General features: G+C 34.8%; 1 protein-coding gene across 3 annotated transcripts in view; it reads right to left on the bottom strand.

Annotated features, from left to right (window-relative positions):
- Positions 1-19,535, bottom strand: part of ROCK1 (Rho associated coiled-coil containing protein kinase 1) — a 198,963-nt gene that overhangs the window by 123,824 nt on the left and 55,604 nt on the right. For all 3 annotated transcript variants that reach the window (XM_037805501.1, XM_037805502.1, XM_037805503.1), the window contains exon 2: positions 11,157-11,238. In XM_037805501.1, the coding sequence (XP_037661429.1) occupies positions 11,157-11,238 (82 nt within the window). The remainder of the gene's footprint in view (positions 1-11,156; positions 11,239-19,535) is intronic.

Below are 19,535 nucleotides of genomic sequence, written 5' to 3'. Positions count from 1 at the left end.
TATAGACCAATGGAATAGAACTGAGAGCACGGAAATAAACCCATACATCTATGACCAACTGATTTTTCACAAGGGTGCCAAGTACTCTCAACGGAGAAAGAAGTTTCTTCTCAATGGAGAAAGAAGTCTCTTTTCCAATGGTGCTAGGAAAAACAGATATTCATACACAAAAGAATACCTCTCATCATACACAAAAGAATCTCACATCAATATACAAAAATCAACTCAAAATGGATCAACAACCTAACTATAAGAATCCAAATTACAGAACACCTAGAAGAAAACATATGGAAATATCTTCAGGAACTTGCATTAAGCAAGGGATTCTTAGACTTTCCACCAAAAGCACAAGCAACAAAAGAAAGAATAAATTGGATTTCATCAAAATTTAAAACATTTGTCCAAAGGACATCATTAAAAAGTGACTAGATAACCTACAGACTGGGAGAAAATATTTGGAAATTTTTATACCTGGTAAGGGTTTAATATCCAGAATATATAAAGAACTGCTACAACTTAACTATAAAAAGAAGAACAATCCAATTAACAATGGGCAAAAGATTTAAATACACACTTCTCCAAAGATACACAAATAGTCAACAAGTACATGAAAAGATGCCATTAGGGAAATGCAAATCAAAACTATAATGAAATACCACTGCATACCTACTAGGATGGCTATTAGTTAAAAAAAAAAAACTGAAAATAACAAGTGTTGACAAGGATGACAAGAACTTGGAACCCTCATACACTGTTGGTGGATATATAAAATAATTCAGCTGCTATGGAAGTTAAACAAAAAATTACCATATAACCTGGCAATTCTACTCCTAGGTCATACCCAAAAGAATTGACAGCAGGAACTCCGATATTTGCACACCAATGTTCATCGTGGTATTATTCACAACACCAAAAAGGTATAAGCAACCCAAGTGTCCATTAACAGACAAGCAGATAAACAAAAGGTGGTAAATCCAAACAATGGAATATTATTCAGCTTTAAAAAGAAGTTAAGTGCTGGTACATGCTACAAAATGGATGAACCTTGAAGCCATCATGTAATGACTGATAAGCCAGGCACAAAAAGACAAATACTGTATGATTTCTCTTATACGAAATACTTAGAATAAGTAAATTCACAGAGACAGAAAGCAGAACAGTAGTTACCAGGGGTGTGGGGTAGGGGAAAATGGGGGTTATTGCTAAGTAAGTATGTGTTTTGGTTTGGGATGATAGAAATAGTCTGTAAATAGATGGTGGTGAAAGTTACACAGTATTGCCAATACTTAATTTCAAAGAACTGTCCACTTAAAATGGTCGAAATGACTCTTAGGTATATTTTACCACAACCTAAAATCAATTAATTGTCTGAAAAGCAAATAAGGAGGATATGTAACATATCTATTAAAAGTCAATCCAGGAACAGGTGTGGAGCTAAGATGGCAGCATAGAGAGGAGTGGAAGCTAGTTAGTACCCCTGGAACAACTAATAAATAACAGAAAAATTAGTAAATAACCTGGAACAACTGTGGGAAGACAAACGTGACTGTCCACCTGTGATACACCAACCTGAACTGGGAGGAATGCCCAAGATCGCTGCATAAAATCTGTAAGTAAAAACTGTGGATGCACGCCGAGAGCCCCTCCCTCACGGAAGCCTCGCTGTGCCAGAGAGCAGCACTCTCTGAATAAGTGAATATACCTCAGCCCAGCTCCAACTGGGGTTTTAATGTTAACTGCTCAATACAGACAGCGAATCCCCAGCAAGCAAAGGCTTTTGGTGACGACTGACCTTGGGAGAGTCAGGGGGACATATCTGTCTCACGACGGGGAGCCCAAGGATCGGGTGCTATCTCTGGACGACAGGTCAATCTGGGGGCCATGGTTGGGGGCTTTCTGTCCCTTTCTCCCTCTCTCAACCCAGGCAGCTCAGTGGAGAAAGCCTCAGTCGTTTTCAGCTTGCAGTGCTCTGCTGTAGGGAAAGCCTCAGCCATTTTAAACTCACATTTTAAACTCTGACCCAGATAAGGGTGGAGATAGTGGAGTCAGAGAAACAAAGAATCTAATTATATGCAAATGACCTCTCTGTATGGGGCATAGCTTCCCAAGAGGAAAGAGGTGGGGCCCAGGTCTACTATCGGCCTTCCATTCAGAACCAGATCCCAGAGCCTGGGGGAGGAAAGCTGCAGGCCACATCTCCTTACACCAGACTGGAGTGGCAGGCTGACAGGCACCACCTGCTGGGCAGAAGGGCACAGGGTGTGTCGATCCTCTAAGACACACCATCATAGAAACTGGATACTGAATATTTCCTCCTTCTGGGACCTGAGCTTGTTCTCGTCTGGGAAAACCTGATTGGGGTGGCCTAGGAGGTCAGATGCCCAGACATCAGAAAACTACAACCTACACTAAGAAAAACGAAGTTATGGCCCAGTCAAAGGAACAAACTTACACTTCAACTGAGATACAGGAATTTAAACAACTAATGCTAAATCAGTTCAAAAAGTTTAGAGAAGATTTCGCAAAAGAGATGAAGCATATAATGAAAACAATGGGCATACATAGGGTAGAAATCGAAAGTTCAAAAAAACAACTGGCAAAATCTATGGAAATGAAAGGCACAACACAAGAGATGAAAGACACAATGGAAACATACAACAGCAGATTTCAAGAGGAAGAAGAAAACACTCAGGAACTGGAGAACAATGCACCTGAAAGCCTACACACAAAAAAAAAGATAGAGAAAAGAATGGAAAAATACAAGCAATGTCTCCAGGAACTTAAGGACAAAACGAAATGTAAGAATGTATGTATCATTGGTGTCCCAGCAGGAGAAGAGAAGGAAAAAGGGGCAGAAGCAATAATAGAGGAAATAATCAACAAAAATTTCCTATCTCTTATGAAAGCCATAAAATTACAGATCCAAGAAACACAGCATACTCTAAACAGAATAGATCTGAATAGGCCTACGTCAAGACACTTAACAGTCAGATCAAAGACAAAGGGAGAATCTTGAAAGCAGGAAGAGAAAAGCAATCCATCACATACAAAAGGAAGCTTAATAAGACTATATGCGGATTTCTCAGCAGAAACCATGGAGGCAAGAAGGAAGTGGTGTGATATATTTAAGATACTGAAAAAGAAAAACCGCCAACCAAGAATCTTATATCCAGCAAAACAAATATGAGAGAGAGTTCAAAATATTCTCTGACAAACAGACAATGAGAGACTTCATGAAAAAGATACCGGCCCTACAGGAAATACTAAAGGGAGCACTACATACTGATAGAAGAAGACAGGAGTGAGATATTTGGAACACAATTTTGGGTGATGGTAGCACAGCAATGTAAGTACACCGAACAAAGATAACTATGAATATGGTTCAAAGAGGAAGGTTAGGAGCATGTGGGACACCAGAAGAAAAGAGGAAAGATAAAGACTGGGACTGTATAACTCAGTGAAACCTAGAGTGTTCAACAATTGTGATAAAATGTACAAATATGTTTTTTTACGAGGGAGAACAAATGAATGTCAACCTTGCAAGGTGTTAAAAATAGGGAGGCTTTGGGGAAAAAATACAATCAACATAAACTAGAGGCTATAATTAACAGAATCATTGTATTATGCTTCCTTTAATGTAACAAAGGCAATATACCAAGGTAAATGCAGATAAGAGGGGGGCATAGAGGAGGGATGTGAGATACTTGGCATTGGTGATGTTGTCAGACTCTTTATTCTACTTTGATTTAAGGTTATCTTTCCTTTTGCTGCTTCCTAGCTGTCATGTTTTTTTTTCCCTCCTTCTTTTTTCTTTTTCTTTTGCCTCTCTACCTTCTTTGACTCTTCCTCCTGCTTTGGGGAAGAAATATAGATGTCCTTATATAGATAGTGGTGAGGGTGGTGAACACATAAATATGTGACTATAAAGGGAACCACCAATTGTTTACTTATGATGGAATGTATGGCGTGCGGACAAAACCATCTTAAAAAAAAATGGTTTTATGAAGAAACCTCAAGGGCAATATACTGAGTGAAATAAGCCAGACACATAAGGACAAATGTTTCAGGATCTCACTGATAGGAACTAATTATAATATGTAAACTCATAGACATGAAATATAAGTTACCAAAATATAGAACGAGGCTAAAGAACGGGGAGCGGTTGCTTAGTATGAGCAGAATGTTCAACTAGGATGAACTTAAACATTTGGAAATGAACAGAGATGAAGGGAGCACGCTGTGAGAATAACTAACAGTGCTGAATGGTGTGTGAATGTGGTGGAAGCTCAGAGCCATGTATGTCACCAGAAGGAAAGTCAGAGGTTAAAAGATGGGAATGTATAAAACTGAATCCTGTGGTGGGCAATGTCGTGATTAACTGTACAAATATTAGCAATCTCTTTCATGAACCAGAACAAATGTATGACACTACAACTACAAGTTAATAATAGAGGAGCACAAAGGGAGAAAATATATACCTATTGCAAACTATATACTATAGTTAGTAGTATTTCAACGTTCTTTCATAAACAGTAACAAATACACTATACCAATACTAGGAGTCAACAATGGAGGGGGGTGGTTAGGGATATGGGAGGATTTGAGTTTCCTTTTCTTTTCCTTTTTTTTTCTCTTCTTTGTCTTTATTTTTTGTCTGGAGTAATGAAAATGTTCTAAAAGTTGAACAAAAATTAATTGTGGTGATGGACACACAGCTGTATGAGGGTACCAGGGGCAACTGATTGTACACTTTGGATCTCTGGATAATTGTATGGTATGTGAACAATCACAATAAAAAAAAAAAGTCAAAAAACAAAACAAAAGGAAAAAAAAAACATAGAACCGTACAAACAATGAGCCCCAAATGTAAGTTCTGGACTACAATTAACAGTATAATTATAATAATATTGTTTCAATTGTAACAAAAGTACCACATGAATGCAAAGTATTAACAATAGGGAAAACCATGTGTGTGGGGGGGTATATATGGGAATGCTGTACTTTTTGCATGATATTTCTGTAAACCCACAACTTCTCTAATTAAAAAATGAGAAAAAAAAAGCCAATCCAATTTAGCAATATTTTACATGTAATATTCCAAATTATTTAAAACAAGATTTTGCAACATCCTAGGTCATAATGCATAACATTAAATTTTATGGCTCTGTTTTAAAATTCTGACTTTTATACCACTTTTGTGGAAAAACATTTGAGCAGTACGTATCTGTGGTATGGGATGGTCCAAGTGCAACCTGCCCCTCTTCTCTGTGAGCCACAAATAAACCCTGTATTCAGGACTAGATATGTTAGCCTTGCTCTTAGTACAGGATAATAAATGTGGGCTGAGTCCATTATCGGAATACCTCGGGAAAAAACACAGCCTTAGCAGATAGTGGCCTATAGCACGTGCCTTCCCTTGTGTCCCGCCCTCCTCCCCCAAGCATATGTAAAAATTCACTGGAGACAGTCTAGGTAAGCTATTGTAAGTCTTACGACATCCAGTTCATGATTGGATTATGTGTTCCTGGCAGTGAGAGAGTAGGATCCTTCCACAACACAAGAAGTGTGCATATACTATACTGTCTCCCTGCTTCAGGCACGAATTGAGACCCACTAGCCAGCATGAGGGAACGATGCCCTATTAGTGAAGGTGACTTTCCCTTATTTCTTGTTTAACTAAGTAAAGTGCTTTTGCTGGTGACCCTAACACCAGCAAACGACAGGGTTAGGACCCTAGGACTGCTGCTCCTGGTGGCAGACACTGTTATGCTCTTTGCTACCCTACATGAGGTAAGACCCCTCCCCTCAAGCCAGTAAATGTGTCTTCCTCTCTGACAGTTTGACACAGCAAGCAGGGTTCTGAGTCTGAAAGCATCAAAAGGGAAAATGATTCAGCAATTCTTATAATTCATTCCAAATCAAGAACAAGCAAGTATACCAAATCACATGTACAAGAATATTCATTACAGCCTTATTTATAATAATGAAAAACTGGAAGGAAGCTAAGTGCCCATCCACTATTAGAGAAACAGTTTAAAATATTATGTACATTCTTTGGAATCTGTTTACTCATTTTAAAAAATATTTTATCTATGTTTATTGACATAGATAAATTTTTTAACTTGCTATTTACAGAACACAACATGGAGAGCTGACGGAATTCTATTGAGGTATATTTGGGTTATTTCTAATTTTTTGCTATAACAACGTTATAAGGAACATTCCTACATACTTGCAGAGCTCTTTCTGCATGATATATTTCTTTAACTGAAAGTATTAGGTTGTGTTTATAAACATTATTAGTTTAGAAATACACTGTCCAACTGCCTTCCAAAATGACTATATAAATTTTCACTTTCAGTTAAGACTTACCAACCCTAGATATCATTATTCTTTGTTACCTTTCCAGTCAAATAGGGGAAAAAAATACATTTTCCATATTTTAATCCATATTTCCTGAAATACTAATGCACTTGTTCAACCTGTCAGCTTCTTACTGGTCATTTGTATTTCTTCTCCTGTACACCATATATTCAGACACTTTGTCCATTTTTTATTGGTTTTGTTTTTCTAATTAGTTGGAAAGATCTCTTCATATATTAGGAATATAATTCTATTAAATAAGCTGTAATATTTTCCAGTTTGTCAGTAATTTCAATATTTGTCTTTTCATATATATATATGAAATTTCAAATGTAAATTTTTGATATGGCCAAATTTTTCAGTCTTTTCCTTTCCTATTTCCAGCCTTGCAATCCTGCTTTAAAAAGAAAAAGGTGTTCCCAACTTGAAGATTATAAAAATAGTCACCTATAATTTCATCTAGTACCGTATGGCTTTCTATTTATATATGTTATAAGGTGTAGACTGAATTTCATTTTCTCCTCATACAGATATTAAATTTCTCCTCATACTATAGTTAATTGTCTCAATAAAATTTATTGAACAATTTACCTTTTCCCCAATGACCTAAGGCCCTATTAAGCTTACACTAAATTTTTGTATATTAAAAAAGTATTTTTCCAGGTTCTCTATGATGATCTACTGGTTTTATATTCTTCAGCAAAGTGGTATTTTTCTTACAATCCAGCATTCAGAGTGAAAAATAATCCCAAAATCTTATGAATACAACCCTGTCAAGCACCCCAAATGGAGATAAATCACCACTCAAGTGCAGACTCACCAAACATGCAAGCCATTTTTAAATTTTTTAATACATTATAAGAATCAAACATGCCTAATAAATTCCAATGCTTTGAAAATGAAATTGTGCACTAATCACAACTTAACTGTAATTAAAATATATAATCTATACAATCTATTCTCCTCCTAAGATATTTATCCTTTTTTAAACATAGAAGGGAATAGTATATAAAGGTGTATAAATTTTGCTGTTTTGTTTTAGAATTTTGGTCCCTTAGAAACCCCATAAAAAGTGTAGACTTCTAGTTACATGTAATTTTATATTCAAAGTCCATGACTTCTAGTTACATGTAATTTTATATTCAAAGTCCATGAAAACCATCTTTAATTTTACTACAGATAAAACATTCATCTTCAATACAAGAAGATACTCTTATGAGTAGCCATAAACATTAAAATAAGAGCTTGTCTATAAGTCATAAAAATCTTGATGTTTTGTTCCAATTATTATTACAATACCCTAATTTAAAATGAGAAAAGAAGATTCGCTTTTCTCTTGAGAATATACACCTTTTGTGTAATTCTACAAGGAGATGAGGCAAACACAGCTAAGTTGTTTTTACTTCCTTGTACAAACAACACATTCACTGATGATATCAGCAGGGTATGCAGAGTATGAGAATAACATATTTTTACATCACTGTTTTTTAAATAACAAAAAGCAACTGTTTATTGATTTTAATCACCAATCAACAAACATTAACATTTGACTATCATAATAATCATTTAAATAAGTAGGAAGGCACCCTGATTTTACAAATTTTAGAAGAATGGAAAAGGGAACTATTTTAAGTTTTGAAACATGCCAGAGTAATGTCATGTTAACATTTCAAGATGCGGGGAATGGAAACAAACTTTCTAACACTCATCACTTCCCATTCACATATAAGTATTCATCTCTAATTAAACGTGTGTAATTCATGAAATCTCAGATTTAGAAGTAATTTAAGAAAGTGACCAATTGAGAAAATTTTAAACTCCATTTTAAGGAATATTTTATGATTAGTTACGAAGTACAAGTAAATACAGAGTGTTCCATATAACACTTTTACAATGATATGATAATATAACAGAAACTTTTGAAAAAACCTATTTTCTACATTTCAAGTTGAAATTACTTTGCTTTGGTCATGTGTGGCTTGTTTATTGATTGGTTTCAAAGTTTCTTTTATATTTGATGACTATGTATGGGTGGCTACTTTTTTAAAAAAATCACTTCTGTCTGAGAAAGTTTAGGAAACTATGATCAAATATATCAAGGTTCTTGGTTACTTCTGGGAATGGAAGGAAACAGAAGAGATAGGGCCAAGGTTTTTACTGTAATCTAACACTGTCTTTATTTTAAACAAAAGACCAAAAGCAAAGAGGGCAAAATGTTAACTATTACTTTAATCGTCTTGATAAGTACATAGGAATCTGTTGTATTATTTTCAAAACATTTGAAATATATGATAAAAAATAAAAGAAACAATGATCAAGTCCAAATTCTACCAACAAAGGGATCAATTCTATGTCATCCCTAACAAGTCAACATTCAACCTCTGATATACTTAAATATTTAATGAGTACCTAAAATGTTGTCAGGTTTGGAAGTAGGAATACAAGTGCTCCTACTCTATTGCACATAAAATCTTGATGGGGATAGGATAGAAAGATGAATGGATACCAATCTAATAATCACTAATCATACAAAAAAATATAAATTCCTAACTGTGATGAGTGCTAATTTTAAAAAGCAGATGTCATGAACATACACACCAGAATTACTGGACCTACTCCAAAGGCTTAGAAAAGGAAAATGAAGGTTTGTTTGAAAGGAAAATCAAGGCTTATTTCAAATTTGAAAGATGACTCCATTAAGTTGGGAGGGGGGTGGTGGTGGAAGGAATTCTAGGAAGTAGAATCAAGATCTAAAAAATCTTAAGGAGAAGGGATTAAGGTACTTTTCAGGAAATAAATAGGAGTCAATGTGGCTGAATTTAAGAAAACACTGGGGTTCTGACTGAGATTACATAAACCCTTTGGAAAATTTGCAGACTCTTGACATTTTAATATTGAATTGTACAATCCAGGAGCACAAGATATTGCCTCTATTGTAAATGGTGCTGTTTTTGTTATAATTTTCAATTATTTGAAATTTCCAATTTCCAATTGTTTATAGAAATCAAATTTCTAATATCTAGAAATACAGTTGTTTTCTGTATATTAATCATTTAAGCTAAAAACTTGTTGAACTTATTAGTTCTTGCAGGTTTCTTTTTTTCTTTTTTTTTTTTTTTTTTGTAGAATTCTGAAGATTTTCAACACCAGCATGTTGTCTATAAATAAAGAACAGGTCTAGTTCTTCCTTTCTAATCTGAATGACTTTTCCTCATTTTGTCTTATTGCACTGGCTAGAACATTCAGGACAATGTTGAATGAAGTGGAGAGTGTAGACAGTCTTGCCTTTTTCCTGATCTTAGGGGGAAAACATTTAGTCTTACAGAATTAAATATGATTTGATCTGTAGGTTCTTCGTAGATGTCCTATATAGAGTAAAGAAAATTCCTTCTACTTCTAGTTTGTGGCAAAAAGTGTTTTAATCATGAATGGATATTGAATTTTATCAAATGCTTCTTTTTTTTTTTTTTCCTTTGCATCTACTGAGATGATTTAATGACTTTTCTTTTTCAATATGTTAGCATGGTAAATTGCAATAATTGATTTTTTAATGTAACTTTGCAATTCTGCTACAGACTCTACTTGGTCATAATTTTTACCTATTGCTACATTGGATTTGCTGAAATTATGTTACACTATTCTCTGCAATTTTCTCCAATTTAAAAACCAAAATAAACTACACAGCTGTATCAGTTCAAACATAATTTAGATTTATACTTTCACCTTATATTACTTATCTCTACTGCAGCTATAGATGTTTCTGTTCATTAAATGCAATATACAGGAACTCAGTACTATGAAAGCATCAATGTGGCATAGCAAAAAGAAAAATAGATCAAGAAAGCATGTGTTCCAATTCTTGCTACCTTCATTTACAAAGTTACTGTCACCTTTGTACTAACCAGCATTGACTCTTTGCCTGTTATCAAATGAGAAATGGCTAAGTCTCTCCATCCATTTAGTTCTTTTGCTATAATGTTGAATAGAGAGATAAGAAAATGGAAACATTAACAAAATTTTTCTGCTGTTTCAATAATCAGTAATATGTGAGAAAGTATGAAAACTTTTATACTTTAAAAGTTCCTAATTCAGAATCTGGCACCACATTTTAAAATAAAATTAAGACTGAATGAATATTTTGAAAAAAAAAAAAAAGAAAGAAAGAAAGAAATTCATGAGTAAAATTCTGAGGCAAGATTGCAAAGTACATAAATGATAAACTACAACAAACTAAAAAGATATGACTATTTCAAAAAATAAAACTACTCTATTAAAACCTATGTAACCAAAATTGAAAGATTATACCAATATTACTAAACCAAGTATGGTTTAGGAAAAGGAATAAAGAAATGGGATAGAGGGAGGGATTTTATAAATTTTATAATCAATTCTTTAAGATTTAAAATTTAAAAATATTTTAATAATAGGTCCTTTAATTTAAAATATCTAATCAAACTCTAAAAAAAGAGTTTACAGAGAGGAACATCTGCAAAACTTAAATATAAACTAGCTTGCATGGAAAAAAAATTCTCAACTCTCAATGACAGGAGGGCTTTTCATAGATAATCTATTCTTATTTCCATACTAATCTATGCAAACTATTTTACAGATTCCTCTAGCAGGCACCCAAACTGACCAGTAAGGTCTCTTTCATACTTTCTTCTCATTTTACATAGGAATTGTTGATGAAATAACCAAAACATAGACAAAAGAAAAGAAAGAAGTGCTTGGATTATCTAAGTCAAGATTCAGCTTTATGCAGTCTGTTATTAACCTCTAAAAAAATTACTTACATCTGCTTAAAAAGTTGTCAATATTTTTGTTTTTTCTTAATGCAGGAAAATCCAAATCATATACCAAAGCATCCAATCCATCCTAAACAAACAAACAAACAAACAAACAAACAAAGCAGTTAGTTTTTTGGATCACACTACTAACATTTTCCTTTTTTAAGAGTAAAGACTAAAACATATGCTTTAACATTTACTTTCACCTCTTTAATACACCTGGCATTCATTTAACACTCTCTGCCACGTTATATGTGCACTGGGAGAAGAGAAAAAAACGTTTCTATTTCATATATAGATTTTCCACCATTGAACTCTGCTGGGGGGTGGGGGACGGACAGTATAATCACTACGTATTGGCTACATTCTATTTCCACTCAGGACCTTTTCCCCTCATTAGGACATGAAATTTTACTCCTCATTTCTCCTCACTACTGCATTTATCTTCATTTCAGACACTCATCAAAACAGAAATGACCTAGTTTGTCATTACATATTTTACAAGGTAGTTGCTAAATAAAGTTAGTAAAATATGAAGTTTACTATAAAATAAATACTATATAATCACAAATGGAACCTACATCCATTTGTAATTATGCAAAACAACGGGTTTTCGTAAGGGCTCGCTTTCTCTCTTCGAAGCACCTCCTAGTACAAGCAGTAGGGAAGTAAAAACATGGGCTATACTTTAATGCCAATGTTGTTGACACCTTGAGAAGAGAGTCGCCCACCCTATAATGGCTTTTCAAAATTCAGAAAGAAAAAGCTAGCCCACTAAAGCTAGTTTATCTATTCTTGAGATAAATATCATAGTCTCTCAGAAGCCATTTGAATGTTTCTGTTAATTCCTTTTTTTTTTCCTATAAGAGTTCCCATATACCACCCTATTATTAACACCTTGCATTAGTGTGGTACATTTGTTACAAATGATGAAAGAACATTTTTATAAATGTACTATTAATTATTGTCCATAGTTTTTACATTAGGGCTCACTGGGCTATATAGTCTTATGGTTGTTTTTTTTTTCCCCCTTAATTTTCATTCTAATAACATACACACAACTTAAAATTTCCCCTTTTAACCACATACAAATATGTAATTCAGTGCTGTTAATTATATTCCCAATGTTATGCTACCATCACCACCATCCATCATCAAAACATTTCCATGATCCCAAACAGAAATTGGGTACAATTTAAGCAGTGACTTCCCTTCTACTCCCACCCTGGTCCCTGGTAACCTATATTCTAATTTCCAACTCTACGAATTTGCTTAACCTGATTACATCATATAAGAAATACCTTAAATTTTCAGAGAATAGACATGAGAAACTCCACATGAGAACTTGATTTTCAAGAAGAGCAGTTGATCCTTGTTCTATTCTATACTGAAAAACCAAACTAATAAACATATGAACTTACTATTTTCCAGGAAAAATTATGTATGAATAGTAAAACAAACAAACAAAAAACAACAATAAAAACTTTACTAGATTTTAAGCTATTTAAGGTAAAAACTATAGCTAACATCTTATCTCCCTCAGTGTCTTACAAAATGACCTGAACAAGGAGGCATAAAATGTACATTAAACCAATGATTTTCATTCTTAACAGCAAAGATATTATTACATTATACAAGAAAAAATATTTTGCTTAGAGACTACATTTCAAGGCATGATATTCCAATCAAAACACTATACAGACTATAGATAGGGTAGTGTAAATAATAGAAAAAGTATACTTAAGTAAAAGTTTAGACAGAATTTTGATACCTTATAGTTGTCTGGGAGATGCAAGCATGTGTAATGCAAAAATCTCAATATATTATTATACTCTAGAGTAACTAATATTTCAAGAGCTCTGAGTAACCATCTACTTCTAAAAAATACCCTCCAATTTTAAAAGGTTCAAAACATCTAAATTTTTAATTGCTTAAAACTTTTTCTAACATCAAATAAAACATTTAAAAACAGGAGAAATGTATCTTAAATTTTATTCACCAGTATTTGCTAAAAATATTGAAAACAACTATCTCTTTTCTTACTCCAAATTAAGGTTTTGGGAAACAAAATTCACTAAGTGTCAGGTAAATAAGAACCTCAAAAATTACCTTGTTCATCTTATTTTATAGGCCAGGCAAATAATGATCAGAAAGGTTAACTGACTTGTCCAGGGTCACAAAGCTAGCTAATAGCTGAGAAACAATTAAAATACAGTTGGTTCTCATTATTTGAGGTTAATATGTTCTATACAGTTGCCATTAACACTGAATTAGCAAATACTAAACCAATATGCCTAGGAAAAATGCAGGTCACAACATTTTAATCACTTGATCAATATACAACCTTGTTTTATGTATGTTTCTGTTTAAAGACACCTTATTTAATATATATTGTGGCTCCATTAACATTAAACTCATGGACAACAGCACTGTAACCCATGTCTGAGCATATCTTATTTAATACATGCATTTTCCCCATAAGGACATCACAGGTTTTTAACTTAGGAACATTAGACAGCACTTCAGCACTACTCTTAGGAGCCATTTTAAATACTGAAATCACAAACAAAAACGTGTGGCTCACAGTCCCTTTATCTAAAATATGGACAGAGGAGTAGAAAAATAGGGACAAAAATTAAATGAATAATGGGGGGGGTTAAGATGGTTTTATTTACACACCATAGATTCCATCCTATGTAAACAATCACTGATTCCCTGTATAATCACATAGTTACGCACTCACCACCATCTATAGGAGGACATTTCCATTTCTTCCACAAAGAACAAGGAAGAGGCAAAAAAAAAAAAAAAAAGAAAGAAAGAAAGAAAGAAAAAATGACAACTAAAAAGCAACAAAAGAAAAAATAAAATTAAAATAAAACACAACAAAAAAGTAAGACAACACCACCAATGCCAAGAATCCCATACCCCTCCCTTATACTCCCGTCTTATAGACATTTAGCTTTGGTAAATTGCCTTTGTTACAATTAATGGAGGCATATTACAATGTTACTGTTAACTATAGGCTGTAGTATGCATTGATTTTTTTTTTAGGTTTCTTAATTTTATGAAAGAAAATTAATGCTTTTAGAGTTTGAACACATTTTGTACATCACATATTTTCAGAACAGACAACAAAAATCCAAAATGTATAAAATTCTCCCCATCACCAATATATTCAGGTGCCCTTAATCCCCATCTTCTCCCCAAACTCCTTATCTCTAAAGGAGCTCAATATTTTATTAAGCAATTCTAGCTTAATGTTTAGAACTTCCAGATTTGACCAAGGGCTGAGGGCTTTCTAATGTCAGAGCAATCATCCAGATTCCAAAGGGAAAAACAAGAAAACAAGAAAGGGGCATTGTGGGTAAAGGTAAGTGGTAAGTACATCATACACAAAGCAACAGTCTGAAAAACACAGCAAAAGTGAAGAGGAACACAAGCCAAGAAATCAGAACTGGTGCCTGTCCAAGAAGTCTATCAGCCAGCTATAAGGGCTGGAGTTAAAAGGTCAACACTGCAATTTTCTGGGGCATGAGAGACAGCTATTTATAGTCTGCATTGATTGTATTTTTCCCCAATACCATCTCATTTTTAACAACTTGCAAAGTTGACATTCATTTGTTCTCCCTCACGTAAAAACATTCTTGTATTTGTACATTTAATCTCAATCAATGACCACTCTAGGTTTCACTAAATTATAATGTCCCTGTCTTTATTTTCTATCTTTCCTTCTGGTATCCTACATGCACCAAACCTTCCTCTTTCAACCATACAGAGTCATCTTTGTTCTGTGTACTTGCAATATTATGCTACCATCATCCAATATTGTGCTATCCATTTCTGGATCTATACAATCAATCCTGTTGAACATTCTGTACTCCTTCAGCATCAAATGCCCAATCTTTGCCCTCCTTCTATCTCCTGGTATCTTCATTTCTACACTCTTCTCCAAACCTCTACCTCCTGTCTTATCTTATCTGTCTGTAGCACTCCCTTTAGTATTTCTTGTAGAGGAAGTTTCCTGTTCACAAACTCTCTCAGTGTCTGTTTATCTATAAATATTTTAAACTCTCCCTCATTTTTCAAGGATAGTTTTGCTGGATATAGGATTCCTGGTTGGCAATTTTTTTCTTTCAGTATCTTGAATATATCATACCACTGCCTTCTCGCCTCCTTGGTTTCTACTGAGAAATTCGCACATAGTCTTATTGAGCTTCCCTTGTATGTGACGGGTTGCTTTTCTCTTGCTGCTTTCAGAATTCTCTGTCTTTGACATTTGACAATCTGATTAGTAAGTATATTAGAATAGGTCTATTTGGATCAATTCTGTTTGGGTACGCTGCACTTCTGGGACCTGTAATTTCATGTCTTTCATAAGAGATGGGAAATTTTCCTTATTTCCTGTATTATTCTTTAAGCCCCTTTCCTTCTCTTCTCCTTCCTGGACACCTATAGCACATATGTTAGTGCACTTCACGTTGTCATTCAGTTCCCTGAGTCCCTGCTCATATTTTTCCATTACTTTCCCTGTCTGTTCTTTTGTGTGTGGGATTTCAGATGTCCTGTCTTCTAGTTTGGTAACCCTTTCTTCTTCCTCTCCAAGTCTTCTGTTGTATGTCTCCATTGTGTGTTTCATCTCTTGTATTCTGCCTTTCATTCCCATAAGTTCTGCCATTTGTTTTTTCAAGCTTATGAATTCTTCCTTATGGTCATTCAGTGTCTTCTTTATATCCTTCATCTCTTTTGTCACATTTTCTTTCAACTTGATTTTAACATCTTTAATTAGTTGTTTCAACTCTTGAATCTCAGTTGTGGTGTAAGTTTGTTCCCTGGACTGGGCCATATCTTTGTGTTTCCCAGTGTGGCTCATGATTTTTTGCTGTTCAGGCATCTGATTTTCTTGATTAGTTTATTCTGGAGGTTATTTTCTCTCTTTTGCCCTGGGTTTTCCTGTTGGTTTTCTTTGATCTCTATATATCTTTGTTTCTCTCGCTGGCCAGTTGTCAAATTGGCTCTGCTCTCCAGTCTTCCCCCAAAATCAGACACCCACCATGGCCTACTGTTTACATCACCAAGTTGATGATGTCATCCAGGTGGGATGTTTTGGGTGTTCATTTTACTTTTATTTTTATTATTATTTTTATTTTTTTTTGGAGTAATGAAAATGTTTAAAGATTGATTGTGGTGATGAATGCACAACTATATGATGGTACTGTGAATGTGACTGTAAACTTGGGATGATTGATTTATGGTAGGTGAATATATCTCAATAAAATTGAATAAATAATTAATGGACATGTGATAAGCTGCTCAACATTACTGATCCTTAGGGAAATTGAAAACCACAATAAGATCCCACTTCACACCTACTAGGTTGGCTATTAAAGGGGGGGACACACCATATTAACAGAATGAAGGAAAAAAACACACATGGTCATCTCAATTGATGAAGAAAAAGCATTTGACAAAGTTCAGCATCCTTCTCGATAAAAACACTCAAAACACTAGGAATAGAAGGAAACTTCCTCAACATGATAAAGAGCATCTATGAAAAGCCCACTGCTAACATCATGCTTAATGATAAAAGACTGAAAGCTTTCCCTTTAAGATCAAGAACAAGACGAAGATACCCTCTGTCACCTCTGTTACTCAACATTTTACTGGAAGTTCTAACCAGAGCAATTAATTAGGCAAGAAAAAGATACAAAAGGCATCCAAATTGGAAAGTAGTCAGTAAAACTTTCCCCATTTGCAGATGACATGATCCTATTTACTGAACATACTGAAAAACCCACAATAAAGCTATAAGAGCTAATAAATGAATTCTGCAAAGTGACAGGGTACAAGATTAACATGCAAAAATCAGTAATGTTTCAATACACTAGTAATGAACAACTGAAGATATCAGGAAAAAGTTTTCATTTACAAGAACAAGTAAAAGAATCAAATATCTAGGAATAAATTTAACCAAGGATGTTGTTCTGATTTGCTAATGCTACCTTTTTGCAGAATACCAGAAATGGATTGGCTTTTATAAAAGGGGGTTTACTTAGTTACACAGTTACACTCTTAGGGCCATAAAGTGTCCAAGGTAACGTATCATCAATCGGTACCTTCACTGGAGAAGGGCCACTGGCATCCAGAAATCCTCTTGTCAGCTGGGAAATCACATGTGGGGGCGTCTGCTCTGGAGTTCTGGTTTCAAAATGGCTTTCTCCCAGGATGTTCCTCTCTAGGCTGCAACTTCTCTCCAAAATCTCACTCTCAGTTGTTCTTAGGGCATTTGTCCTCTCTTAGCTTCTCTGGAGTAAAAGTCTGCTTTCAAAGGCCATCTCCAAAATGTCTCTGTAAACTACAGCTCCTCTCTCAGCTCCTGTGCATTCTTCAAAGTGTCCCTCTTGACTGTAGCAAGCTTGCTCCTTCTGTCTGAGCTTATATAGTGCTCCAGTAAACTAATCAACGCCAATGCTGAATGGGCAAGGCCACGCCTCCATGGAAATTATCTAATCAGAGTTATCACCTACAATTGGGTGGGTCACATCTCCATGGAAACACTCAAAGAATTACAATCTAATCAACACTAATTCATCTGCCCACGCAAGACTGCATCAAAGATAATAGCTCTTTGAGGGTCATAATACATCCAAACTGGCACAGATGTAAAGGACCTGTACACAAAAAAAACTATAAAACGTTGCTAAAGAAATCAAAGAAGACCTAGATAAATGGAAGGACATTGTGTGTTTATGGATTGGAAGACTATACTATACTTATCGTTAAGATGTCAATTCTACCCAAATTGATTTACAGATTCATTGCAATACCAATCAAAATTCCAATGGCCTCCTTTGAAGAAATGGAAAAGCCAATTATCAAATTTAGTGGAAGGGTAAGGGGCAACAAATAGTCAAAAACATCTTGGAAAAAAAGAAAGAAGTTAGAGGACTCACATTTCCTGACTTTAAAAAAGCATATTACAAAGCTAGAGTGGTAATAGCAGCATGGTACTAGCATAAAGATAGACATACTGACCAATGGAATCAAATTGAGAGTTCAGAAATAGACTCTCACATCTATGTATGGTCAATTGATTTTTGACAAAGCTGCCAAGTTCACTCAACTGTGACAGAACAGTCTCTTCAACAAATGGTTGTGGGAGAACTGGATATCCATAATCAAAAGAATGAAAGAGGACCCCTATATCACACATTATACAAAAATTAACTCAAAATGGATCAAAGACCTAAATATAAAAGCCAAAACGATAAAACTCCTAGAAAATGTAGGCAGCATCTTCAAGATCTTGTGGTAGGAGGTGGATTCTTAGACCTTACACCCAAAGCACAAGCAATTAAAGAAAAAAAATGGATAAATGGGACCTCCTCAAAATGGAATACTTTTGTGCTTCAAAGGACTTTGTCAAGAAGGTGAAAAGGCAATCTACTCAATGGAAGAAAATATTTGGAAACCACCCTATGATAAGGGCTTAATATCCAGAATATATAAAGAAACCCTACAACTCAGCAATAAAAAGACAAACAACACAATTAAAAAATGGGCAAACTACCCCTTAGAGGGACATGACTCCCAGGGGTATAAACCTCCCTAGCAATGTGGGACAACTGCAGAGATGAGCTGGCCCTGGTATCATGGGATTGAGAAAGCCTTCTGAGACAAAAAGGGGAAGAGAAATGAAACAAAAAAAAAAAGTTTCAGTGGCTGAGAGATTTCAAATAGAGTAGAGAGGTCATTCTGGAGGTTATTCTTATGCATTATAGAGATATCCCTTTCTAGTTTTTAGTGTATTAGAATAGCTAGAAGGAAATACCTGAAACTGTTGAACTGTAACCCAGTAGCCTTTATTTCTGAAGATGATTATTTGCTGGGAAGACATGTGGCTGGCGTCTGCTTACTCCCAGGCTGCGCTTCAAAATGGCGTTCTCCAAAATGTCTGCATCAGTTTCCAACGGCAGTCTTCAAAACGTCTGTCTCAGCTCCAGCTCACTATGAGCTCCTTCTGTCTGAGCTTATATAGTGCTCCAGTAAACTAAACAAGACCCATGCTGAATGATATGATACTGCATATCACATAAATAAGGTCCCAGTGTCCAAAATATATAAAATTCTTTCAATTCAAAACCACAAGACAAAAAGCTAGTTAGAAAGTGTGCAAAGGACTTGAGCAGACATTTCTTCTAGGAAGATGTTCAAATGGGCAACAAACACATGAAAAGATGTTCAGCACCAACAGTCATTATGGAAATGCAAAAACAAAACAAAAGAAAACCCACAATGACATACCACTCCACACCCGTTAGATGGATATATTATAAAAAGTAAAGAGAAAATTACAAGTTTTGGCAAGGATGTGGAGAGACTGGA

This window comes from Choloepus didactylus, chromosome 16 (assembly GCF_015220235.1).
Source record: "Choloepus didactylus isolate mChoDid1 chromosome 16, mChoDid1.pri, whole genome shotgun sequence".
Lineage (NCBI taxonomy): Eukaryota > Metazoa > Chordata > Mammalia > Pilosa > Megalonychidae > Choloepus > Choloepus didactylus.
Note: the sequence above shows the minus strand (reverse complement) of the source record. Positions and strands in the feature narration are given on the sequence as shown.